Source organism: Athene noctua, chromosome 2, assembly GCF_965140245.1.
Source record: "Athene noctua chromosome 2, bAthNoc1.hap1.1, whole genome shotgun sequence".
NCBI classification, from domain to species: Eukaryota; Metazoa; Chordata; class Aves; order Strigiformes; family Strigidae; genus Athene; species Athene noctua.
In genome coordinates, this window is record NC_134038.1 from 121,434,427 (window position 1) to 121,460,023 (window position 25,597).

General features: G+C 45.4%; 2 protein-coding genes across 13 annotated transcripts in view; both read right to left on the bottom strand.

Moving 5' to 3' along the window:
• GAD2 (glutamate decarboxylase 2) overlaps positions 1 to 17,551 on the bottom strand; it is a 40,991-nt gene extending 23,440 nt beyond the window's left edge. Inside the window, exons 1-7 of the mRNA XM_074900108.1 lie at positions 17,235 to 17,551; positions 16,925 to 16,984; positions 16,594 to 16,743; positions 15,291 to 15,524; positions 10,275 to 10,365; positions 9,333 to 9,445; positions 5,312 to 5,427 (exon numbers count right to left, since the gene is read on the bottom strand). Of these exons, the coding sequence (XP_074756209.1) occupies positions 5,312 to 5,427; positions 9,333 to 9,445; positions 10,275 to 10,365; positions 15,291 to 15,524; positions 16,594 to 16,743; positions 16,925 to 16,984; positions 17,235 to 17,310 (840 nt within the window). The 5' untranslated portion in view covers positions 17,311 to 17,551. The remainder of the gene's footprint in view (positions 1 to 5,311; positions 5,428 to 9,332; positions 9,446 to 10,274; positions 10,366 to 15,290; positions 15,525 to 16,593; positions 16,744 to 16,924; positions 16,985 to 17,234) is intronic.
• Positions 17,552 to 19,064: 1,513 nt separating this feature from the next.
• Positions 19,065 to 25,597, bottom strand: part of MYO3A (myosin IIIA) — a 136,019-nt gene continuing 129,486 nt past the window's right edge. For 11 of the 12 annotated variants that reach the window (XM_074900113.1, XM_074900111.1, XM_074900115.1 and 8 more), the window contains 3 exons: positions 24,177 to 24,217; positions 22,307 to 22,447; positions 19,065 to 20,511 (listed from right to left, as the gene is read on the bottom strand). In XM_074900113.1, the coding sequence (XP_074756214.1) occupies positions 20,397 to 20,511; positions 22,307 to 22,447; positions 24,177 to 24,217 (297 nt within the window). In that variant the 3' untranslated portion in view covers positions 19,065 to 20,396. The remainder of the gene's footprint in view (positions 20,512 to 22,306; positions 22,448 to 24,176; positions 24,218 to 25,597) is intronic. The other variant, XM_074900117.1, reaches the window with a different exon arrangement.

Genomic DNA, 25,597 nt, shown 5'->3' on the forward strand with positions numbered 1-25,597 from the left:
CTAAATTACTTGGTCATAATCTGGCATGGTTGCAGCTGTCAGAAGAACCATCCTAATGCCATGAGCCCTAAAGGCCACACGGCTGGTTTTTCAGATCGCAGTTGCTCTCTGCTCACATAAATGCAGAGTGGCACAAGCTTTGTGGAGGGAGCTTGTCAGGAGCAAGTTCCCAAATGCTGAGCAAGCCGAGCTATCCAGCAGCCACATCCTCTCTGAGGTCTGCAGGTTTTGTCACTGGCAGCTTGGTGCCCAGCAGACCTGAACCCCAGCCTCACCCCATCAGCCACAAACCAGCAAAGGGGGTGAACACACTTTCCTCTCCACCTCCCCTGGGCTTTAAACAGTGTGGGATCCCTGGATGCGTAGGCTGGGCTACTTCTTCCTTCATTTTAATCACCTAAAAATTTTTGGCTGGTCTAGGCTTGCTGTTTGGGCTCCCTCAATAGTGGGGAAGAAAAGGTACCTCCAGAAGGCACCTCATCCCCAAGGCTTTGGCATCCATTTTAGATCAGGGTGAGTTGTCTTTTGCAGATCTTGCTCTCTTTTTATTGGCTATAAGAAGCATATAGACTAACTTAGATTAAAAGTTTACACTTTACGTGATTAAAGTTAAGTTACGTGAATCCTACCTTTAACATCTAATTGTAAACTATAGCTTTTCCTTCAGTTATTTACAGAAAGAGTATAATGTGTCCCATCACATTTTTAAATACAGTGTAATGACATACATGTTTGCTGTTGTTTGCTTTAGCTACTGCTATTCAGTTTTTAAAATTGTATGTGATTGTCAGGAGAAAAATTAATGTATTAATGTTTCTGCACAACATACTAATATTTTAATCTTTTGCATTTTTGAAATATGTAACTTCATACCACTTTTCTAATCCAGCAAGACTCACTTGTTTTCTTCTAGGTTTGTTTTACAGCATTATCTGTGAGTAAAAAATGTTGCACTGAGTTCAGGAGGATCCTGCGGCAGTGCAGAAGTCACGAGATACCAACCAGATGAAGGATTAGACCCAAATTATGAATGTCTCTTTTGGGATAGGCTGCCCTAGAGCAATATTTTTCTGGGAAATGCTTTTATGTGATTTGAATGGTGTCACTTGAATTAAGTTGCTCCTCAAATAAGACCAAATTTTCACTGCTTCCCCTGGCTTCAAACACCACCAAGAAATACTTTTCTAGTTATTATGCATTAGATAATACAAAGAAAGAATGTGTGAATCCATGAATTTGATTTTTAGTTTCCTTACGTGGAAACAAACTACTCCCTACTTACTCTGTATGCTCAGAAGTATAATTTACAGCTTCATAATTTATGCTAACAAACAGAAGACACAATCTCCAGGCTCCTCAAATCTTCCCCTGGAAGCCCCACTGCACAGGTCACCCCTTGCAGGTGGCAGGCCTGCAAACTGTCTCCTAAGTCACCTGGCCAGAAGGCAATCCTATGTACCATGGAACTGGTGGGACTAGAGATAAGCTTTTCATTCTACACAGAAACCAAACCAAAATCTTCCCTAGACGGTGTGAAATGAAGGTCTGTTGAGCTGTCTGCTTTGAGACAGAAGTCACTTTTTAATTCCCTTCTGCCTCAGCGCCAAGAACATCCCTATTAGGTTTCAGAAGCCATTCAGACAAAAACCTCAGACAAAAAGTCACTCTTCTCTCACAGCTATCAGTGTAGTTTGCTGCATTCCCTGCAAGTAAGGGTGCTTGTCCACATGGGGAAATCAGCATACAAGAAGCTGAAGCGATGATTTATTTCTAATTGCCTTCTCTGATCTAGTTGCTGTGTGGATGCTGTGCGTGTGCTTGCTGTGAAGGTGTGCTCCTACCACCACAGACAAGCCACCTCTCACAGGTGCTCCCAGTGCTCCCCCAGAGGATGAGGTCCCTCCGAGTATGTCCGGCTGTCTACAATACTAACACCTTATACCTGAGCAGCCAACAGACACTGCCTTCACAGTCAGTGAATACTGGAGCTGCACTCCCAGTGAAGCCTAGGGCAGCAGCTAGTTCACTCCCCAAGAGCAGTGCAGATGGAGGGAGGCAGAGAGAACCTCTCTGTGTCCCCCTGAGTCTCTAACTGGATGAAAAGGTCCCTTATTGTCAGATCAGACTCAATAACCTGCCAGTTCTTACTCTGCATTTTCTTTTCCAAAACTATGACAGGATTTGTACTGCTATTTCCTTGCTGAGCACCTGACACAGTGCTCCTCCTTAGGGGGCTGCTACAGGGGTGGGAAACGAGGAGAGCTGATGTGGACTACGTGAGTACAGTCTTGCTGGGTTGGAGAACAGAGGAGATGAAGAAATCTCTACGTCTTTCCAATTATGCCCCGCTTTTTCTCATTCTCTGAACTGTGGATTGAATCCATACAGCCCTTAATTAAACATCAAGTCCATGGAGAAGCTGCAAGTCTCTTAAGCTATTTTTATACTATCAACAAAAAGGCCAAAGGTTGTTTTGTAACCTGAACCCAACTAGTCTCTACAGCTGAACTTTTCCCCTCTGCACCCCTTTTCTCCTTGGGGTAAGATGACTTTGTCCTTTTTGCCTGCTAGAGGTGATCTTTGTTCAATACTATTGCCAGCTATTGTTGGATGCTGTTTGAGAGAGTGCTAGGTCAGGTCAAAATCACAACAGGGAATGGGTTCAACAGGACTTGCCTTATAGGCAAATGGATCAGCTAAAATATTCCGAGAAGGCAGCTCTCCCTTTCAGCTGCTTTCTCCACACTGAAAAAGGGATGTGCTCAGCTGAACACTCTCAGCAGCCTAAAGCTGATGCACTGGAGGCAGCCTTCATCTTAGATTTTTCATTGTGTTTGAAACGATAGACTAAAATAGGTTTTTACAACTGGCATCCATCACTTTTACCCCTCTGAGTCAAGGTCTCCTGCGTCATGCACAGTCCAGAACTGGTGCTCTGAAGGACATCACTCTGCTCCTGCACCAATACAGATGAAAGAAACACTGATAATGCACTGGTGTATAGAGAGGACTGAATTAAGTCCTGAGCGCAAGTGCATCTCAGCAAAGTAATATCTGGGCCAAGACCAACCCACTGGTGCACTTCACCATCACTAGCGAAAGAGAAATAAATGGAAGCATAGTGAGAGATAGAAAGTCACGGTCCTACTGAACAGCTCGAGGAAGACCTGCTTACTGGGAACATGCATGGGTGGAATAGTCACATAACCTATTTTAGGCACCTAATGTAGGTTGTGTATGTCAGGAGGCTGATCTCTATGTATGGTCAATGTACAGAAATAGATGAACCCCTCCCAAAGGTGATTTAGAACATCTAAATTAAGGAATATTTAGGTTCCTAATTTGGATGCTCTGGGTTTCTCTCCAGAGGTGCCTCTCTTCACTGGTTGTGCAGAGTGAGGCTCCTAATTTAGGAACATGATGCACTCCTAAATTAGAAAGGGAATTACTGAGCACCTGTGAATTAATTACTCCTCCCTTCCTTTCTCCACCAATGGCAGCCGAACCTATCACAGCATCCAACTGAAGCCAGATTCTGAATACAGTAATATTGGAGGCAACTGTGGCATAACTTCATTCATTTATAGTAATGACAGCTCTAGAATAGTAGAAATGAAAACAGAGTCTGGTCTGTGATGCTGAAATTCTTGTCTGAAAATTGCTGATATTGGAATGTTTGTTTCTGACTGAAAATTTCAAGAGAAAAATCTCCAAGTTTCTAAACACATACAGTAACTTTACGGTTTGTTTACTATCATGACACATGTGCAGAGCACAGGGAAATGATAGTATCCTGCTTATAGTCTGCTTGTTGCATGGCCATCATCTTACAAGAGCATCCAACTGTGGCAGAGAGAAACCACAATCAGGCTGGGGAATCTAAAAGTAAGTAGAAGATCAGCATGATGTGATTGTCGTGCTAAGGGAACTGCTTCTTCCCTGGCATGAAAACACAATTATTAAAGCTCATTTCATTATTTTGAGACTGATAGCACAATTTGGATCATTGTTTTACATTCCATCGCTACGAATACAATGAAATTCTCTAATGATTAATAGGATTTTTTATTTAAAATAATCATGCTGAACCTTATTTGCAAGACTTAATAGGTCTGTAACTTCCATATGAATAATGCATCTCTAGCTGTACAGCCAACTTTGGAGAGCTGCTACTAATCTGTAGAATATCCTCCTCTTCAACTGCTTTGGGGACAATTATTCTGCAACGTAGAGCCTGCAGTTGTGTATTGCATCCCATCCTATTGCCATGAAAGGCATCTTCAGATGGATTTCCTCCTAGATATTTCTGATCAGTTTTCAGGACACTGCTCTTCACACTTGCACAGAATGGAAACATTCCCTGAGAAGGAAAAAAAGGCAGCCAGGAGGATCTTACCTAACATGGGCAGTATCCTGCTGAGCTTCAGACATGAAAGAGTCCTTTCTAGCTGAGCCCACACAGCTGGAGAGAAATTTAGAAGGGGACCATGAAACCCTAAGAGAGCTCACAGCTCCTCCTGGGTATAACCCTTCCTCTTCCCCTTCCTCCTGCACTCATATTCTCCACTATAAGCTGCAATGCCCACATGGTGATGGCCACAAAGCTGAAATAATCCTCCAATACAGACAAAAATATGACTTCTGTATAGTTATTCAAATAGCAAAAAACTGTTTCTCCCATGAGGAACGCTCTGATTCCTCCTGTGCCCATCTCCCCTCACCTCTTGCACTGCCAGATCCCGTTGGTGCCTGTGACGAACCCCTGTGTGCTGAAGCTTTTGCTCACAGGCGGAAACCGACAGCAAAGCCCAGTTCCCCACTGTATAATGCAGCTGCTCTGCTGTACACATACAGAGCATTTCCATACTACTGTCTTCATGTATGTAATCACCCTCTCATCAAGTAACAGCAGGAGTGGTTTCAACTAGAAACATTTTGACTCAAAGTGATGTTCTGTTCCCCTACAGTGACCTGAACAAAAGACATTCCTGGCAGAAAGTGCTGAAGCCCAATGATGAGCTCTCATTGTCTGACATGGTCCTTACCACTCACATCAACATTTATATGGACACAAGTGAGAGCAAAAAAAGTCAGTGGTTTGTCAAGCCTGTCCTCCCTGGGTTTCAGCCACAGAAAACTGCACAGCTCATCCCTCTATGCATCAAAGAGCCAGCCCCTTCCCATTTTTTTATTCCCAGTGAAGGAATAACAGAAATGAAGACAGTTGGCCACAAATTGCCATTCAGCTATTTTTTTCATCATAAATTCATACAAGCAGTTGTAACAGATAGGAAAAAACAGAAACACATACATGTTCTGATGTGAAGGCAACCAGTCTGGGAATAGCTGCCATTCCTTTTTCTTTAACTTCTGGGAACATCTTGAAACGTGCAATCAACATAGCATACATGTTAGATATGGCACCACCTGGAGTCCACAGTAATATACTGTTACTTTTTCTATGCATTATAATATCATTGCAGAACAAATGACAAGTCTTGCTACAGTTTTTCTAATTCTAATGTTAATGTTTCGCCCTCACAGCAGAAACATGGATTCTTCTTCCCTGTGCTCCTCACAGCTGGGCTGCATATTAACAGAATCTACTACATCCAAGTAACAATTTATGCAAAAAAGTACTACTGCAAAAAGTAACTGGGGCTTCCTTTCATCCTCATTTTTGCTACTATTTCTCCTTTAGTCCCCAATCTTATCTTTTCATATGCCATCAACACATAATGTTTCACCTCCCAAGCAGATGCTGCCACAAGGCAACTTCCTAAGGGGCTTCCAAGTGCAACCCAATCTGCTCTCTCCCCTCCCAAACCAGGGTGGTGTTTCATGCCCTGGCTCTAAGGAAATCCACACACTGGGTAACTGGAGTCAGGGGTGGGAAGAAAAAGGGTCATTCTAACAGAAATTTTTCTTTTTATGTGTCCTCTGATAGGAGCAAGGGGAAAAGGTTAGATGTCCCTAACCCTACCTTAAAATCACCAGCATACATTGACTTAAAATACCTATTTCAAGATGGATATTTTACCCACTTTAAGATGGGTATCAAATGACAGCTCTGCAGTATTCTGTTCCCGTATTTCAATTGTCAATGCATAAATTAAAAACGAGCACTTCATTTTTCCTTTTTGAGATTTTTATGAACTGAGTGTCTGTCTACAGTGGGACAATATTTGGCTATACATTAATGCTGCACGAGCACTATGGGAATATAATGCAGAACTTGAGGCAGAGTCCGAGTACTTTTACAAATGTATGCACACACACAGAGAGACATATGTATACATAAAATCCATCAGTTTTATCCTGTATATATACTGTATATATACAGATTGATTATATATTGACGCTTATGCACATATATTTATATAAAGCAAACGTGTCTATTGATCATGGTTTAGGGTTTTAAATGAACACATCAGAGTGCAGCTGAGGTAGACTTGAACTAACCCAACTTCCATCCATCTTAAAATGGAGTGAAGAGCACAAGACATGCACTTCCAGAAGGTGGTTCAGCTCATGCTAAGGTAGCTGTTTGCAGTAGGTGGGATGACTTGCCCTGCAGACGCAGCCACCTCTCTCCCTTGACTATATGGGAGCTGCTATAACTAGTCCAGGTTGGACACCCAATGCTTGGACAGCCAAAGTGAGAAAAGATAAAATCCACAATTTAAGCAGAACAAGGTAGCTCTGCTGAAAGCAGAGATGTTACACGTTACACCAGCAGGATGTATGTGCTGGCAACTTTAACATTGTTTTGACTTTTGTAAGATTTACATTTATCCCACTGGAGATATAGATACTGTTTCACAGCCCATAGAAACTGTGCCCTTCACTTCTAATGAGTGTCCCAGCTCTGCTCTTGCAGCAAGGCTGCCCCTGCTCTGGGCTTTCCCTGACCTCACTGGCCCTCCTGTGAATCCAAGGGAAAATGCCACAGAGGGATGGCATTGCTGGTATGGGGTTCAGTACAGACTGGTCTTTTTTCTACCTCTTTCCAACTATCTTGAGAGGTATGAACAGATTTCTACACCTCTTTCCCAAATGACAAAACAAGAAATGGAGAGATTAAGAGGAAATGCTTGGGTACCTGCCCCTAAAAAATGCAGATGTCATGTAATGGCTGCTGTTGATGATTTAGGTGACTGAACTAAGGTGTTCAAGTTGAAAAAATTTGGCCTATCTTGTCCAAAGTCACTGACTCAGTGTCAAAAAGAATCAAGACTGAAACGTTAAGTTTCTTCACTAACAGGCTTTCCTATTAGTATTTATCACCTAGCCATTCAACCTTAAGCTTATTAATAAGCCTGCATTCTGCCTTTAATTTTGCAGCTGTGTTTACACCCACAGTTAATTGCAGGCAACAAAACACACCTACAGAATTTGGAGAATCTAATCAGGCCTTTATGCTTTGCATGTGTTGATGCTGTAGATTGCATTCCAGAGAATGCAGAGAGCAAGAACCTCTTCTTCCCAACAGTACAGTCTTTAGCAGAAGTGACAATTTGAAACAAGAAGACAGCATGGAGATTATTCTGATTATTGCCTAAAAAAGCAGAACCTGCACACTGGCTACTTCCTTAAGAGTGAATTAGATGGATGTGCTTTGTACAAACCAGAAATTGCAAAGAAAGGATGAGAGGGGGCAGCACTGCAAATGGTCAGCACAGGTACTTGCCTGCCAGATCGCCTGTCTCCACGCAGCTTTCAGCTAGGTGAAGTGAGCTGCAGCATCTCACACACTACCAACACGATGGCCTCCCAGGTCAGGCAGGGACCTCTCATAGACCCGGGAGGGATGGCTGTCTTTTCTGACTCACTATCTCAAGCACAGTTTGCCAGACTTGGGCAGATCTCGCACACGCACTGAACCTCTCACCTGTGCCTGCTGCCCATGCCCAGCATGTGCCCACCAGGTCTGGCTGAGCAGCACTGCTATTGCTCTTCTCTCCCCTCTTAGGTCCCTGACCAGCCCGGCGGGGCTACTGTGGCTCAAACCTTCAAGGTGAGGAACTGAAGACCAACTGTACTGAGTCAGGCCAGGGACTGGACAGTAACCAACCACTGTCCAGTTTCCAAAAACTTTGGCTTAGGTTCCGGACTCATGATACACATTTAGATGCTGCCCGTGTGATCGAAGCCACAGTTTTGGTCAGGATCTCTAACCATGACAGTAAAAGCTGTCCACGCTTTTGCTCTCAGTGCTTTTTGAATGAGGACTCAACTAGAAGTAATGTAAATTCTTCTCACCTTTTCCTCCACCTCTGTGTACAAAACTCCTGCATCACTTCCCCCATGTGCATTCGGATGTGAGAAGTTGAAGATGAGCCTTGCCTGATCTTCTGCACATCATGAACTTTACCCTACATGGCCTTAGAGAGCTGAACAACCTAAGCTGTTATCAGTGAGGCCTCTCCTTTGCTCAGTAGTCCAAATACTCTTTCCCTCTCCATTAGGTCAATGAACTTTCTTCCCAGAAAGGCTCCTTCCCCACCAGCTACTGGTCTGTTCTCTTTTGACAAGCCAAGATGCTATAACCAATGACAATTCTTTCAATTTTTTTCAATTCAGTGAGATAGATAGATAGGCCAAAGTTTTTAGCAATGAAATTCCAGAGTAAGATAGAAGGTGACAAACAGTATAAATCAAAAGACTAAGTGGAATGATTAATAATAATAATAAAAAAAAGTCTTAAGAAAGTATTTTTTGTCAGAGTCAACGATTTCTCTACAGTTAATCACACTCATTCTTTGCCTTATTGACTTGCCCTGAAGGAACCAGGTTTCTGAGCCTTAAAGCACTGAGATTAACTAGCCACCCAAGTACCCCCACTGAGCTCCGCAGACCAGCTGACACATGGAAAGCTAACTGCACACTGTAATGTTGGCAGGATCTTACTGACTCCGCTAAAATTACTCTAAAGGGATGCTACGTCCTTCCCTCTTTGCCCCAATTTCCCCTGTGGTGATGGAGAGCATTGTTGTGTTTCTTCCTTCCATTATAATTAAAATAGTCTTTCTATTTCATGTAATCCATAAAAAGTGGGGGCAAAGTAAAACTGCAAGGCAAATGTCTCTTCTGATTATGTTTCCCATGTGCCATTACAGCTGCTTATAATGCAGTGCAATTTGCTCAAACAGACCCTCATAATCAGATCCCTGAAATTCATAAACATGCAATACTTTATCTCAAAGAGGCCACCAGTGGTTATTACCAAGTGTCCTCTTGAACATGCATATTTAACTATGTTTACTCTTTAACTACAGGGCACGTCATATAGCATAGTCTGAAAAATAAAGAAAGCTTGAAATGTCATGTACCAGGTGAAAATATCCCATCGCCACAGCCCCCTGGCCAGCCAACCATCTCTCTCATTTTCCTTAGTGTGACATATTCCAAAAGTACAAACACTGGAGCAATTTCATAGGTGAACCTGAAATGTAGTAATGTCCATATTTAATGCTTTCATCTACAACACTAACACATCTTTTTTCCAATATTACATTACATTATAGCCAAAAAATATCTTGTACTGGATAGAGTTCTGTTTTACAGTATTTATCATCTTCCTTCTGATTTGACATCAAATGTCTAGAAAGAGAAATGCTGAGAGTGCTTGAGACTCCATTTCCGCCCATTTTGTGAAACAACAAACCCTGTCCATGTCTTCCAGACTCAAGACTTTGCCCTATATTCAAGAGCTGCTGGGCAGAGCCAGACCTTTGCCTTGCAAAAACCTGGATGCATGTCTAGAAGATACATGTCAGCAGTCCTATTTGTGATGACAAGAGAGTGCCTGAAGCTAAGCAAATGCACAAAAATGCTTCCTAGTCCCAAAGAGAAAAAAATCTCACACTTTAAATTCTGCACCTCTTTCTTGCAGAAAGCAATGGCTATAACTGCTCTGAGTATGTATTGTACAGAATCCCTCTACAGGAATACAAGTGTTCACTTAGCACACTTTTCATTTTACATATTTATGCATACAAAATGCTAAAATATTTTTTTCTGTGTATTTCTGGAGGACGAGGGTTAGCAAAACAGACATCATATTAGTATGATGAAATTTTATAGAAGACAGCCTACAGGACAACATTGAAAGTCTTCATGTAAATAGCTGTAGCAACCATTTAAAAAATTGTTTTTCCAGCAACCTTAACGTAAAAGTATTTTTTCTTTCATTCAGTTACAGCAGCTAATATTTTAGAGTACAACTGTACAATTATATTAAATATTATTATGGAAAAAAATCTGCTACTTACATATTAGTATTTGCTGCTGATGTCAGCCAGTCTGCTGCCAATCCAACCATGTCCAATCCAGTTGAAAGTTGATTAAAATATCTAGGGTGCCCTGCATAAGATGGAAAATGTTATCAAAAGGCCGATGACTCTGCATGAAACTATTCACTGCTGAACGATATATTTACCTTCAGATTTCTATAGAGAAGGAAGTGCTTTCAAGGTACAAAACAAAGCAAACAGCAATAAATATATTTCTTGGAAAAGGCAGGATTTCTCTTCTTTCTCATTCCAAACTCAGTTAAATCAGACTAATTACAGTGAACACAGAATAATGAATTCCAACATTCCCTATTATACTCTCAATATGCCTTGAAAATTAGCACATCGCTGCCTCACAAAAATAGCTGTTTGCTCCCGTTAGTGTGTCACATGTTGTCACTGGATGTGGTTTTGCCTGGCTAGGTTTGAAAGGCACACACGAGACACCATCTGAAGAGCTTGCCAGTACATATAACATCAGTGATGAATGGCTAATGATTATAATAGACAGGGCGAAATGAGAAAATGGAACATTTTGGTGACTGCTTTGCACATGACTCAATGGCTGATGATTGTACGAAGATGGCAGGGAAGGTGGCGGTCCTTGTCATTTCTTCTCTGTCAGAGTGCAATTACAAATAGCCTGGCTGCTTGCAATTGTGATTTTAAACAAACCCCATGAAAACCAGCACTGCTGCCCCAGCAGAATGATGCACAAGAATATACTCAATGAGCTGACAGTCCATTTACCTGGTTAATCTAATCGGCTCCTGATTTTTTTCTAAAATCCTGCTAGAGATTTTTCTTAAAAATGTGCCTAGAGCCATTAAATCCAGAGCTATTAAAACTCTATTTTTAGTAGTTGCTCCCTGCAAGCCTCTGTTAAGTGGCATCATTACTGGTACAAATTATGGATGGCTCACAATTACTTAAACACTGTCCGACTCAAAGGAAGGCAGCCTCTGCTTGGAAAACACCTGTCCTGACCCATAGACGATGTACTGCTATTCCCATCACAGAAAACAAAAGATAGAGCAAAATGATTGAGGAAATGCAGACCCAGCACCAAGAGGAAACTTATCTTCAGTCTCCAGTGGCCTCTTATCAGGCACGGACACATGGCTGGCAGAACAGCATGGGGAATTGCTCCCCAGCTCCCACCTTGCAGCACACAAAGGCAGAGTAATCGGGCTGTGTGGGCAAACCAGTGCAGGGGATAAGGGCTGGGAAGGGGGAGCACACACACACAATATGCAGCTCCCTGCATGCTTAACCTGAGGCGAGCTCCATCCTGCTGCCATCCAGCCTGACTGTGTTTTGCACTGAGCCCTCCCCACCGGAGATAGGAACTTCCACCTTCCCCTGTTCCATGCTGCCCAGGACAGGCAGCCAAAGCCCCTCAGGCACTGCGGGATGCTGCTGAGACCCAGCAGGACTAACAAGGATCTGGCCCCTGCCCTGCACACTCTTGAGTGGGGTAGGTGGGCCTGGGGCACATGTGCACCCCACCACGCCACCAAACCCACAGCCATCCTGCACCAGGGGCTCTGCCTGCAGAGGACTGCATCTCCCCTGATGATGGGATTTCGAGAGAGATTTTGGTATTTATAGCTCAGGTTCAATCTCAAAGCCAAGCTCCACACACGTTCCCAAATTCCACCGGAAAGCAACAGAAAATTAGGAGCTGGAAGCCTTTGGTGGATCTGGGCCTCAGGAAGGCTCAAAGAGGGCAGAAAAACTCCTGCTTTCGAAATAAATCCACACTGAAAAGCAGGGGAATAGCAGAATTTGTATTTGCAGCTGCAGTGTCTTGGTGGCTCTCCATCAGCTCAGTACCCAGCCCCAGGCAATAGCCCTGTTGTCACTGCTTGTTTCTTCAAGGAAACCTCACAGCACACCTCCTGCTTTGAGAACAGCCACAGGAACAGGGCTGGCTGCACGCTGGGGTCAGGGCAGCCGTACGCTGGAGAGAGCAAGGTGGGGGTAGCAGCACTGTGCTCCTACAGAGACAGTACAGGGAGAGCAGGAGCTGCTGTTGCTGGCATGGCTGCTGGCAGAGCCCCTGACACCCGCACCTGTAACAAAGCCCCCTCCACTCAGTGCCCTTCCCTTCTGCACAGTGGCTTTAACACACAACAGCAGAGAATGCAATGCCCCAACCTCACCCCAACCTCAGGGTTTGTCCCTCCGTGTGACACCCTAACACATGACTGATATCTGTTCCCTCAGCTAGATGGCTGTGGAAAATTGTGACTTTGCTTAAAATACAGGCTCTCCACTGGCAAGGTAAGAAGAGTTTGTGAGAGGTGCTCAGAAATCACTACGCAGATGCTGTCTGCCTGAGACCCACATCCTTTGTCGTGGCTGTCACTGAACAAAGACTGGAAGAGAGACTGATAGGGTGTGGGGAGTGGGAGAGATGTGAAAATAGGAGATTACCACTTACTGGTTGGTTTAGCAATACACAATGTGTTTACGCATTGGGAGATGATGGCAAGAACCAGGGCTGAGGAACTGGGACAGCCAGGGCCAGGCTTTCCCTGCCGAGGATGTGCTTTTGCCCCACACACGCTCCTCTCAAACATGCTCCTGCCTGCACTTGGTTTTAGGCACGGGTGTCCCCCAGCATGAACATGCAGCCTCTGCAGCCTCGAAACAGAGGCAACCAGAAGGGCTGGGGAAAGCTGGACAGTGCGGATGAAGGCACGGCCGGTGGCACCGGGTTTGGCCTTGCTCACAGCCCCACCACACGCACAGCCTGCTACAGGCATCGGGGCCTGCCAGGGAGCAAGGCTGGACCAGCGCCAGCTCCTCGCACCCTTCCTGGGGTTTCCAAGCCATTTTTAAATGCTCGCATGTCAACTGCCCCGGTGAGCACTGCACAGGAACCGAATTTCGCATCCAGCTTTCCCTGCATTTGCAGATGCTGCCCTTTATATTCTTGCAGACAAAATTCCAGGTAGGGGTGGATGCTGGTCACCGGTAAGGGGGCAGAAAGGAACCCCAGCAAACCTTGGCACGCAGGCAACACCTGGGAGCATCCCACACCCACCCCTCAGCCAAAAAATCAGCCATCCAGCTCCTCGGCTCCTCGAATCCCAACCGGAGATCAGTGCTGGGGCCTGGGGATCCAGCTGTGAGGCTAATCTAACCAACACAATTTATTTTCCAATCAGCCTTTCAGGCCCCTGCAGCCAAACACAGTCCAGGTTTCCCCCCCCCCCCCCCCAGCCCTGGAGGGGCTGTTTTTGAAGGGCTCCTGCAGCGGGAGCAAAGGCAGACCCCCACTGCCAGAAATCTCACTGCATTGTCTTTTCTCTGAGGGTAATTCAAGCGTTCTACTCTGAAGCACATGCCGAAGGGCTCCATGTGTAAATCCCACAAATTTCGTGAGCCTCCCCAGGCTAGGGAGGCTGCCCCAGAATGCTGAGGAGCGGCAGCAGCCAAGCGAGGCGGCTCTGCACCCCCCTGCCGAACCCCGCCATGCCGCTGCATCTCACGTAACTCCCCCCGCGCCGGTCCTCAGACCTTGAAAACGTTATTTTCAGTAAAACAAATTTTAAAATGCCAAGAAGGGAAATCCTCACATATTTACGGGGAGGAAGAGAAATGGTGTAAATTGTTTTAAAGGGTCTTTTTTGGATGCACAAAATGAAATAGGTCCATTCTGTGAAACAGGCTATAACAAAAAGAGATAAATGAAAATCGCTCAAGAAACCCTATTCTTTGATTTCCCAGATTCACCGATTCCGTTTCACAGCACTCTGTGAAAATGCTTCCTATGCTTACCCAGACGCATCACATGGATCACTGGACTGATCGACTTTGTTCCCGTGGACATCATTTATCTAACTATTTATTCCAATATTTTACAGGCGTTTTGACAGCACCCAACTCATGCACCAGAAACATTCGGCTGGACATTTCCACCTCTAAACGAGGAAGATTACAGAGATCCCCCACAGTCTTTACCGGGATCAATCTGCTCTGTTCCCAAAAGGTGACAAAACCTGTTTTTTTTGTTTTTCCTTCAACCTCTATTCAAAAATCAGCCCTTTGTCTCTTTCAGTAATTACTACACATCTCTTTTTAAGCAATTTCTGAGTAATTCAAATTCCCACTAAGAGCTCCCCGCACTCCACATTATTTCTTAATCACAGCCATAATTGTCGCCACGCTTTTTGTCCGCTCCGCCGCAGTTTATTTAAGGTGGCCCCGGGTGCGGAGCCGGGGGCTTCCCCACGCCTGGGTGAACCCCACGCTGTCTTCCCGCCACGAAGCCCACATGAGGGTAGCACTAACGGGAGGGGAGGGTGTGCCCCAGACAGGCAAGAGTCAACCCATCCCTGCCCTCCCCTGTGAAAAACAACAACAAAAGGGTATTAAAACAATTCGGGCTTTGTTTTTATTGCTTGAGCCTGAAGTTGGAAAAAAACCCCCTCAATACTCCGCTGCATAGTTCCACCAAATTCTCCTATTTTTGTATCCTGCAGGTAAGGGGAGAGACACGGCAAATGGCCGCTCAGAGCTCCCATTTACAGTAAACAAATAGTGCTTATTGCGATTTTGGCTGTAGCTGCCCCCCTGCAGGGACACCCCAGTCCCCGTCCCCAGCCCCGTCCCGGCTGCCTCCGAGCTCCGCGCTGTCTGCGAAGTGCAGTCTCCGGGCCAGTACATGTAAAAAGGATGAAAAAGAGAGGAGGAAAGTCAAAAGGTGGTAAGAAGGCTGCTCAGTGGCACAGGCAGCAAGTCCGGAGCACAGACGCATTAATTTTAAATCGGCAAAAGTGCGCGATGCTTCACTGACAGCTACAGAGACGGGGCTGCCGGGGTCTTTTATCATTTGGTAAAACGACTTCTGTCTCTACTAGAAATTGCTTGGAACTAGCAAAATACAGTTGCTGCTTCAGTCTTTAACGTTTCAAGATAAAATGAAATGATACCTTTAATCAATGGATGAGACCATACAGGGTAGAAAACGAGCACGGCTATTACCTGTTTTAATTGCATACTTCAGGGTTGTTCTGCAGTTCAGTAAAATTTCTTCCAAGGTCTGTGGCTGGTCTGCCAGTTCCCAGTTATATTCCTGGAGCAGCTCATTTGGGTAATGGAAATCAATAACTTTTGTTGTTCTATCAAAACTTTTCACCACATACTGAAGTAAAATGTCCACAATGTCTTGTAGGAAAGACATAGTTGTTATTTCTCCGTTGCATGCCGGCAGAAGATCTGGGAATGGAGAAATGAAAAGTTAACTTCCTTTTACGACCATATACACAGGTTTTGGACAAAGGCTTCTATTTATGTTTAGAAAATCTTTTCACTGTGTTCAATACGAATAGACTCTGTTTTCATTTAATAAGCAAATTAGTAAGACTGTATTTGTTCTGAAAGGTAATAGTTAGGTTTTAATATCCTACCTAAAATAGCAAATTTTGCCCACAGTATATTTCAGACCAATTTTTCAGACAATGAGAGAGCAGGGAAACAAGAAAAAAAAGGAAAACGAATCTCAGGAAAAATAAAGATCGGGAAAGAAGTGCTACAAGAAGCACTCTTTAAACAGGCTGCTTGCCTTGCAATAAAATACCTTCATCGTGACTCTCCAAGGCAAGTAACTTGTTGATAATTTAATGCCTTTTTCTGAGGCGATGCTGCACGGTCTCTCAGCGCACACACTGACTGACATCTTTTGTGCGTTTCAGTGCGATGGCTGAGCAGAGCCGAGCTGTAGTGGGAGCCCCTAGTTTAGGGTACGCGGGTGCGCTGAGAGGCAGCGGCAGAAGCGCAGGGCGCCGGCAGCAGCTCCCCTGCATGTCGGCGGGGAGCTGGGAGCGAGGCAGGAGCAGCGACACTACCTCCAAGGTCAGAAAAGATGAAGCGCAAAACCATCTCGAATTAAAATAAATCTGTAAGAGAGCGCTCCTTCTCCCTCCTCCCCTCAAACCTTAATTACATGGCAGGGACTTCAGCGAGAAGGTCGCTGCTGTCAGTCCTCCTTAGAAAGAGCAACCTGAAGGCTCCAGCACGCCGGGATTTTATTGCCCTTTTTTTTTTTTTGTCGGGATCCTTTTTTTTTTTTTTGGGGGGGGGGGGGTTGGTTTTGTTTTTTTTTTTTCTGACGGGTCTGAGAAATGCCCGGCGCCCGCGGGTGCCGGGGAGGGGCAGGAGCGGGTCTGGGCGGGGGGCGCAGAGCTCCGCGGAGCCTCCACGCACCGCGGGCGGAGGCAATTTCCCGAGCGAACCGCTGGTTTTCTGTTAGTTTTAGAGAGGCAGCGTGGCCCGGGAGCGCCGTTACCTGTTGAGTGCAGAAAGGCGTAATTCACCTCCGCTTTTTGGCAGCCGCAGGGTTTTTTGTCGCAGGTACAGGCCGGCCGCGACTCCGCTGCCACCGGGGCTGCCCTGGCGCCGGTTTCCACGGGCTTCTCGGCATCTCCGTAGAGCAGCGCTTGACAGCGACACGGACACACGGCCTCAGCACCACGGCCTCAGCACCACGGCCTCAGCCCCCGTACCCCCCACCCCCGACCCCCCGCCCCGGGGCAGGGCCCGCGGCCGCCCGCCAGCGCTCCGCGGGCGCGCAGCCTTGCCTCCGCGGCGGGCTGCTGCCGGGGCCTCCCTGCCCTTACCGCAGAGTTTGTTTCCGATCCCTCCTGTGAACTTCTGGGCAACCTGACACCAGGCTCTGGCTGCAAGAGAAAACGGAGCGGAGGGTCCGTGGGGACGGGCGCGGGCCGGGGACGCCTCGCCCGACAGCCGGCACTGCTCCCCCCCAGCACCCCCCTGCCCCGCCGCGCCGGGCTAGAGCCGCCGTCGGTCCCCGCCGCTCCGTCCCGCCGGTCCGCCGAGCTGCCACAAAGGGGGCTTCGGCGACCGGGCAAGCGCTTCCGCGGCGGCTCCGCCGGGCCGGTCCCGCCCGGCTGCTCGGCGCCACGCTACCTGTGCCGGGGCTCTCGGCGGCCGCGGAGCCCTCCTCGGCCCCGAAGGGCCAGAAGCCGGAGCCGGGGCTTGCCATGGCGGAGGCGAACCGGCGGGGCGGGCGAGGAGCGGCGAACTGCAGCCCAGGCGGCCCGAGCGAGTGTGCGTGAGTGTGAGTGTGCGGGTGTGTAAGTGCGCGCGTCTGCGCCAGGCGGCGGCAGGCGAAGGGGCGGGGGCGCCCCGGGCACGCGTGGGGGGGAGCGTCTCCCGTGGGCGCCCCCGGGGCGCGCTTCGCTGAGCTGCTGCGCTCGCTCCCCGCGGGCCGCTGGCCCCGGCCTGGGACGGGGCGGGGGGGCCGGGGGAGCCCCGCCGAGGCGGGCAGCGGCGGCCGCTGTTAAGGGTCCCCTGCGCCCTACACCGAAGGGGCGGGGGCGCTCGGGGCAGCCTGCGGTAGGGCTGCAGCTGCCTTGGGGGTTGAAGGCGGGCGAGGTGCTTTGTGCCGCCTCCCCTCCACCGGCGGCCCGGCGGTGCGGGAGCGGGGAGCCGAGCCCCCCCGGCGCCGCGGAGCACTGAGGAGGGGAGGGGGGGATTTTCCGCGCCTTGGCGCGGGCGGCCGCGGCGGTCCAGCCCGGTACCCCGAGGGCAGGGCTGGGACACTGGTCCCTGGGGCCACGGGGAAGCGCCCCCAGTCCCGTGAGCTGCAAAACGCCGAAAAATCCGCTCCCCCCCCCCCTCCCCCGCCCCTCACCCCCTGCACCGGGGCACCCCCACGCCTGCCAGCAGGGGACTCCCGGGCGGCGGCGCCGGGGGAGTCCCGGGGCGGGGAAGGGACCGCCCTTCCGAGCCACCGACGCCCCCCCGGTCCGGCCCTGCCCGCAGCGAACGGCGGGGGCCCCGTCGGGCCGGGCCGCCGCGGAGAGGGCGCTGGCGGAGGGGCCCGTGATGGACGGGGGCCGGGGCCGGGGCCGCGGCCGCGGCTGCTCCCGCTCCTCCTTCCGCTGCCGGACTGGGCAGAGCCGTCCCGGCTGCGCTCCCGCGGAGCTGGCTGGAGGAATCCTGCGGACGGAATCCTGCGCGACGCCGCGGCGGCCTGGGGGCGGCCCCCGGCTCCTGCGCCTGCCTGCCCCGGCATCTCTCCTGGCATCCCCGGGCCGGTGCCAGGGTCTTCCCGCAGTCTCCCGGGGATGGAGACCCCGTCGGAGCCGCCCTCTTCGCTTCAGCCCCGTGGGAGGCAGCAGGTCTCGGAGATGAGACAGGAAGAAGAGGAAAAGACCCGCTCCCCTTTTCCTCCCCGACGTCCTTTCTGAAGGCAACCGAACCTGCCCCTTCTCCCCGGCAGGTTCCCCGCCGGAGCACATCCTTGCCCTGCCTGCCTCTCCTCCCGCCCAGGAGGGATTTCAAGCCCTAACCTTCGGAGGGAGGTGGGCTCGGCCCTGCCAGGCCAGGGCTAGGCCCTGCCGACAGCAGCGCTCACGCAGGCCCCACACAGGCCCTGGGGGCTCCCAGGCTGCGGTCAGCCGAGGGCATCCCCCTCCGCTTTCTGCACAAACCCACATGGTTACTAGGACTGTGCCCCCTCCGTGAAATCACACGGAAATGGCTGCTTCTTTTAAAAACACTGGCCTGGTGGGAAAGTAAAAGAAAACCAGCCTAGCATCCCCTCGTGTGAAGTTCCAGGTCTGTTCCAGTTTCCAGATCACACTGGCTTTAAGGAAACACAGATGACAACTCCGGCTTTCCACAGCGAGAGACTGCTGTGAGCTCTTCCCCACCTTGCTCGCTTGTGCCCGAGTCCACACTATTTCGTCGGTTCTGGGTGTAATTCAGACACAGCCAACCATATCACTGCCTTGTTCATTTTTATTTACCATTTTAATAATACATGAGAAAGCAACTTTAAAACAGAGTTCAAAATTTAGACAACGTATTGCAAATTTTACACTGCAGCAAATTTTAATTCCTTGCACAGCCTTATAACTAGTTAAAAGATCAGGAAGCAATGGTTACCTGTCTCTGGGGAAAGGGCCAAGTGTGTGGGGGAAACAGACAAAAACCCAACCCCTGTGGCTCCCTGCTGCTGCCAGTCGTAGTATTTAGAGGAGCTGAAGCAAGGGAGCAGGATCAGGCCTTTATACTGGCATCAGGAAATCCGCCTTCTCTTGCTTTGCAGCTGGGAACATGCAATTATGAATCCTGAAAGGAAATGCAGCAATTATCTGTGTGGTTTCTGTGAAATAAGGTCTTTTGAATAAGGAATCGGAGGAAAATTTTAACACGGTGGCCACTGCTTTTATTTCCACTTCATTTCTAGTGGAACTGATTAAGAATGATCGTTACATTTAGGCCGCAATCAACCAGAGAGTGTTTCCTTTCTTGGCACCCCAGAGATTAAGATTCCTCAAAATCTAATGCAAAGAAGAACAAAGCAAACACGATTTAAAAGTTCATCACTTAGTCACAAAGCTCAGAGGCTGAGGAGAGGGCTGGATATACTTCCCATAAATGCACATCTTCAACATAAAGATTATACACACATTATTGACCTTTAAAACTGGCTACTAGCTTTACAATAAAGTCAATAATGAAATAAACTGCCATAACATGCTATCCAATTAATCATTTATGTTTGTTTTCATTAGAGGGGCACTCGCCACAGACAGTTCATCCCAGAATTTAGGCATAGTAAACCTAAAATGAGCAGAAATTTGCCTATGGTGCTCCTGTAATTTTTTTTTTTTTCTGTAAAACAATTTATTAGAAACAATAACTAAGGTTTTCTGAAGGTGCCTATGGGAATTTGAAAGATTAACTAGGGAACTATAAACTGAATGATCTATTTTAATTGGATGAGACTGATGAAATGCAAATAAGAAAGAAATATGCCTTAAGTAAACTAGATTTAAACTGCTTAATGTCTAATAATTTTAAGATGTAGCAGTGGTATCCAAAAGAAAGCTGATTTTTATATTAGATTTTTTTAAAGTATATGATACGCGACTGACAGTGTCCCTTTGCAACGGTGTTGGGCTGTAAACCACAATAATTCATATTCACATGAACACACACGTTGTAAACTTGAAACATTGGAGATTTTTTTTAAAAAAAGGAAGCACATGGTATAAAATGATAAAAAAGATTATGCTAATAAAAGCCAAATGGCAGCAGGAACAGCAGCAGCAGCAGCTAGAACTGCTGGATAAGGCGCCGGCGCTGTGAGGTCTTCCGCAGCAGTCGTCTGTAGTCATAGGGATTATCTTCGGTTTTACTCTCTTCCAGGGGGCTTTCTGCAACCCTCGACCTAAGGATTAAGCGCAGAAGTGTTTCAGAAATTAAAGTCAAAACATTTACCTTGGCAAACACTCCTAATCGACTGCTTAACCTCCACCCTCGGGGGAGAAAATAAAAGGAGAAAGAAAAAAATTAACTGACTTTGCTAGGCCTCTTCCTGTGCTGCATAAAGCAGGCACCTCGGAACAAACACATTATATACTAAAAGCAGATGAACACAGAAGAACAACATGTTCTTCTATGAAGGGGACAAATAAAAGGACATGAAAACGTTGAGAACATGGGGGTGCTTTGCAGTAGCGTTTGCTGATGGTTACTGAACCAGATTTTCAGCTGTCGTAAATTTGTTTGCTTTGTTTTTAACCTGCCTGTGGAGCTCACTCTAAGTGTTCATCTCATTATTTTTTTTCCGAAGACAAGATGCATTTTGGAAGCAGGAATGGTCCCCTGTCACCAGGTGTTACCATGGAGCAAGATTAAAAATAAAACTCAGTTATTTAAAAAGTATATTACTCTGAAATAATTACAAAAATCAGAGGGGTACCGCACCACTGGTACTACATCAGCGTCGAAGGTAAATTGCCAAATAAAAAATACTCAGTGCTTCACTTCTGTAGATTGAAAAATGTCTGTATAGTCTTTAGATCCAGGGGACCCCATTCGAGAGATACCTAAGTTCAGAAATGTTTATTAATTGCATTCATCTGCCCTCAGAGGTAACAGTGTAAATTTAAAAGTTACACAGATTTTTTTCACTATGGCTAATTAGGATGCAATCAGAACAGCACACAGAGAAAGGCAGGAAATTCCTTTTACTAAGCTCAGTGGCAAAATTCTCATTCATCTAAACCAGACCTCAGGGTGACAGATTTGGTGTAATTAACCACCCTAGAAATGCAACGTCTTCCAAGGGATGTAAACTATATGGTAATTCCCTGATATTATTATTTTAATTCCATGCCTTCACAACACCTTCCTAAAACTAATTTAGATCCTACCTGAAAAAAATGACAAAAATAAAATACCTAAGGGGCGCAAAACGTTCTACAGACATTTTCTTCACTACTATGGACACATATTCAAATTCAGTGATCATCCCAGGCTTAGTGTTTCCCTTAAGCCTTTGACCGAGATATTTTCCAAGTTTTTCTTACATATATGAAGACATGAGAAGATACAGATATATCAAGACATAAATATGTGTCTGCACATGCAGTGTGGGTGCATGGCACAAGGGAGAATATGAATTCCCTTAGCCCAGCAGAGGTCACCCTCCATGAAGTCTATGTGGGAAGAGAGGCGGTTGAGCAAATCCTCCCTTTTGGGTTTTTCTCCCGGCTGTCCACCTTGATGGGGTCCATCACAGGCTATAAGCACATATACTGCTACAGGACAGGGGAAAAGGAGGAAGTCAAGCTGGTGTCTTATCTGCAGAAAGCAGGCAGAAAGTCCGACAGGCATTCACCCTATTTAAAACCTAACTGGTCAGAAATACAATTTTTAGGTACTGCTTTAGCCTTATTTGATTTTAGATCAGAGATTTACAGCAGGATCTCATCTGGCACTTGGGAGGCCAAAAGCTAGCAGGTAGGCTGAACACCAATCACACTAGCATTTGTCCCTGCTGCTGCATAAAGATGGGACATTTTCAGCTATACATTTTACAGTTTAACTTGGCAAGATTCCATGAATAAAAAAATAGATTTATGTCTAATTTGAAAGTGTATCTTTTCATGAATCTTTTGAATATCTCAACAAGGATATACAACATTTATTTTTTCCTTTTATTATTTTGTATGAATTACCTCTCAGTAGCTCTTAAAACTGAAGTCCTGCGCTCAGCTGGGTGTCTCCTCTTTCTTGCGGTAGAACTGCTGTCCCTTGAGGTGGAATCAGTAGATGAAATTTCTTGGTAGTAGATATCTAAATCTAGCACTTTGCTCAGACTGTCAATAAATAAGTACACTAAGTTAACAGTTTCACTTTTCAATATTATTTTCGACATTCAGAAAAAAGGCGAGCAAATATCATTATTGGTTGTGTTAATGTGTTGAGGATCTAAGGAAAAATATACATATATAAGCACAAGAAAATCAGTCTCTGAAATGTGACTGCTCATAGTGAATGCAGATACTAAGAAATCTGAAATGCTAAATACTTTTTATGTTCATAAAGCAGACATATATGACTGAAAAAAATTGGGTTTGCCATTATACTCAATGGAGAGGCATTTTTATGGTATAATTCATGTGACCTATTTTAGCTATCTCTTTGAGGAAGAGATGAATCATTTTCCTAAAGATGATTATTTTTTTCTCTGAGTACAGAAAGGGAGTTCTAAAGAAACTAGTTCAGATATCGGTGTCAATAATGCAGATGCCCCTTATTTTGTTAGATGAATGATATTCAGGGTATGGTATCTACAGAAAAAAACAATCCCAACATCCAGTTTAGAATGGCTGGGGAAAAAAATAATATCCTAAAAGCCCCCGAAAAAAAGAAGTTCAGATTTCAATTCTCACATTGGTAGAAACCAGAAATAACTCATCATTTTCAGTTGCTATGTTCTACTAATACAGTTGGCACATGAAAGAAGATGCAGTTGTGGCACTGATTAACTAGATTTAAGATGACTGAAACCTGAGTCCAAAGGAGAGAAAACACTAATTTTTTTTTTTTTTTTTTCTGGCTAAATAGAAGACAATAGGTGTGACATTTTTTCAGGATCCAAATGACATCAGAAAAAGCTGTAATAGACTAGACATGGGGGATGTGGACATTAAGTGAATCCTTTAAGCAGTGTCATAATCAAGTGCAATTTAAACTGTGGCTGAATGAAGCCAGATGCTGTGAGCACATATGACATGTATATGTTATGTAACTTCCTTTAAGATACATATTTTAGCTACAGGGTTTGTATTCTGCAACCTCAGCTCAGGATAGTGCTAAGAGCCCTTTCATCTTGCTTCTCTGACCAGGCTACCATAGCATGCATGCTACGGTACCATAGCAATGTCACTGGGGGCAGAAAAAAAGCTTCAGTATAGAAACACAAATAAAATAAAGCTATGACGTATGCTAGGAACTGTGAACCAGGTCTACAGCACACGTAAGGATCTAAGATATAGAAGGGAAGAATGTATCTATTGCTTGCTTTATTTCTGCAGAGATCCATCAAAATAGGTTAGTTCCATTGTGAGGAAAAGATTTCTGGTGGAAATTTCAAGGGCTACTCTTCTTTATCTGTTATTAATAATTACTGGGTTTTTTTTTTATGATCTATTTCCAAACAGTCATATATTTTTAGGAGAGAATTTTAGCACACTTTGTACTTTTGCTAACAAAAAAGAACTGGTTGTTCATTTGCTTTGACTGGAATTTTAAGCACCTTCAATTATTTTCTGTGTCAGAACTATCTTTGATGTGGACCTTATCTTAACTTATTATTACGCGCATGTTGCCATGGTAAAGGGCCATGGTAAAACTGAATGAGTGAATTCTATAATGGATTTTTGTAATTGAAAATTGCATATTTTAACTTTGTATATGATGTCCTTCCTATGAATCACCAAATTACCATGATTTTTAAAATGATTTATTCTCCTGGGTGAAGTACAGCTAAGAACTATTTCTAGAGTACTAAAACAACAATAGTGAGAGAATGAAAAAAATTACCTTTCTTTTCTTGGTTTCCGTTTTTCGTCTTGTATTGATTTCTAAGAAAATACAAAGTAATTAAAAAAATACTAACAGGAAAGCTTATGCAAAGATACAATTCATCAATATGTTCGGTAGGAGACCGCTGTGTATTTTTTGTTGAAAGAAAATACAGAGAATCTAATTTGCTGAGCAAGTGCCCCAGAAAAATCTCTTTTCAGAATCTCTGAGACTGAGAATGGGGTTAGCATTGTAAATCCCACTGTAATTCCCAAATTTCAGTTGCCATACTGTGAAAAAAAGCTAAAGTAATTACAATCAGAACAAAGAAGATATAAAACTTTCAAGTATCTATAGTTGTTCTAATGAAGTTGACAACACTAGCTCACTGAGGCAAATTTACTGTGATGCCATGAGAATTTCCATGAATACAGACAATGCAATGGGAACAGGCATAATCCTATTCTCATTAATGTCAATGCAGTCTTGTCACAGGTTTTAGTAGAATAAAATGGACAAAGACCCCATTTAAAAAGCAGTATACTAGGTGGCAAAAGCACCTTTAAGACAGAAGACATCTAGGAATGCAGAGAAGATTCATAGCAAATGTGAATAATTTCTTATCTCTAATAGACTTCTGTCCCTACAGTCAAAACAGTGCTGTGTTGCAGCATCTAATGCATCACACTTCAAAAGCAGTATTTTAAAGTGCAGATAGTCTTAATTGTTTTTCTTGCAAATGAGTGAAAACTTACTAGAATTAGTGACTGTAAAGTCAGTGAGAATCAGAAATCATGCTGGACGTCAGTATGCAGGCAAGACAATTTCAAAATGACAGTATGATTTAAAGAAATATGTCAAAAAACCCCACTTTTACTGGCTTGTATGAACAATGGGCTGTTGTCAGGCTTCATTTATACCTGTGTCCCCATTTAGCTCATTTGATATGCAAGGAGATGAGTGAGAACAGAAGGTGTCTAATTAATATCTGTAACATGACGTGAGAGAAATAACTGTTTTTGCAGAAGATAAATTTTTCCAAAAAATACACTCATATTGTGTGCCTTCACTTTCAAGTGATCTGAGCGCAAATAATCCGTGAATACCTGCAGGTCACAGAGATTTTTAATAAGGTAGAAAATCCATGATAGCTGGGAAAACTGACTACACTTAGGTATCTCAAGTTAGAGCTCAATGACTTACCCAAGTTCTAAGAATTTAAGAACTAGTAGGTCTCCTTTCTAAGCTTCAGTGTATAGATATTTATGCTGAACCTTTCCCTTACCAGTGAACTTAATGTTGGGAAGACAGGATTCTCTTTTTCACACCTTCTTGAAAAATACCACTAATTGAAGGTAATAATAAGACCTTGAAAAACTGCTGCTAAAAATTCATTTAAAAATCCCCTGGCATTACTGCAATTTTTGTTTGCACTGATG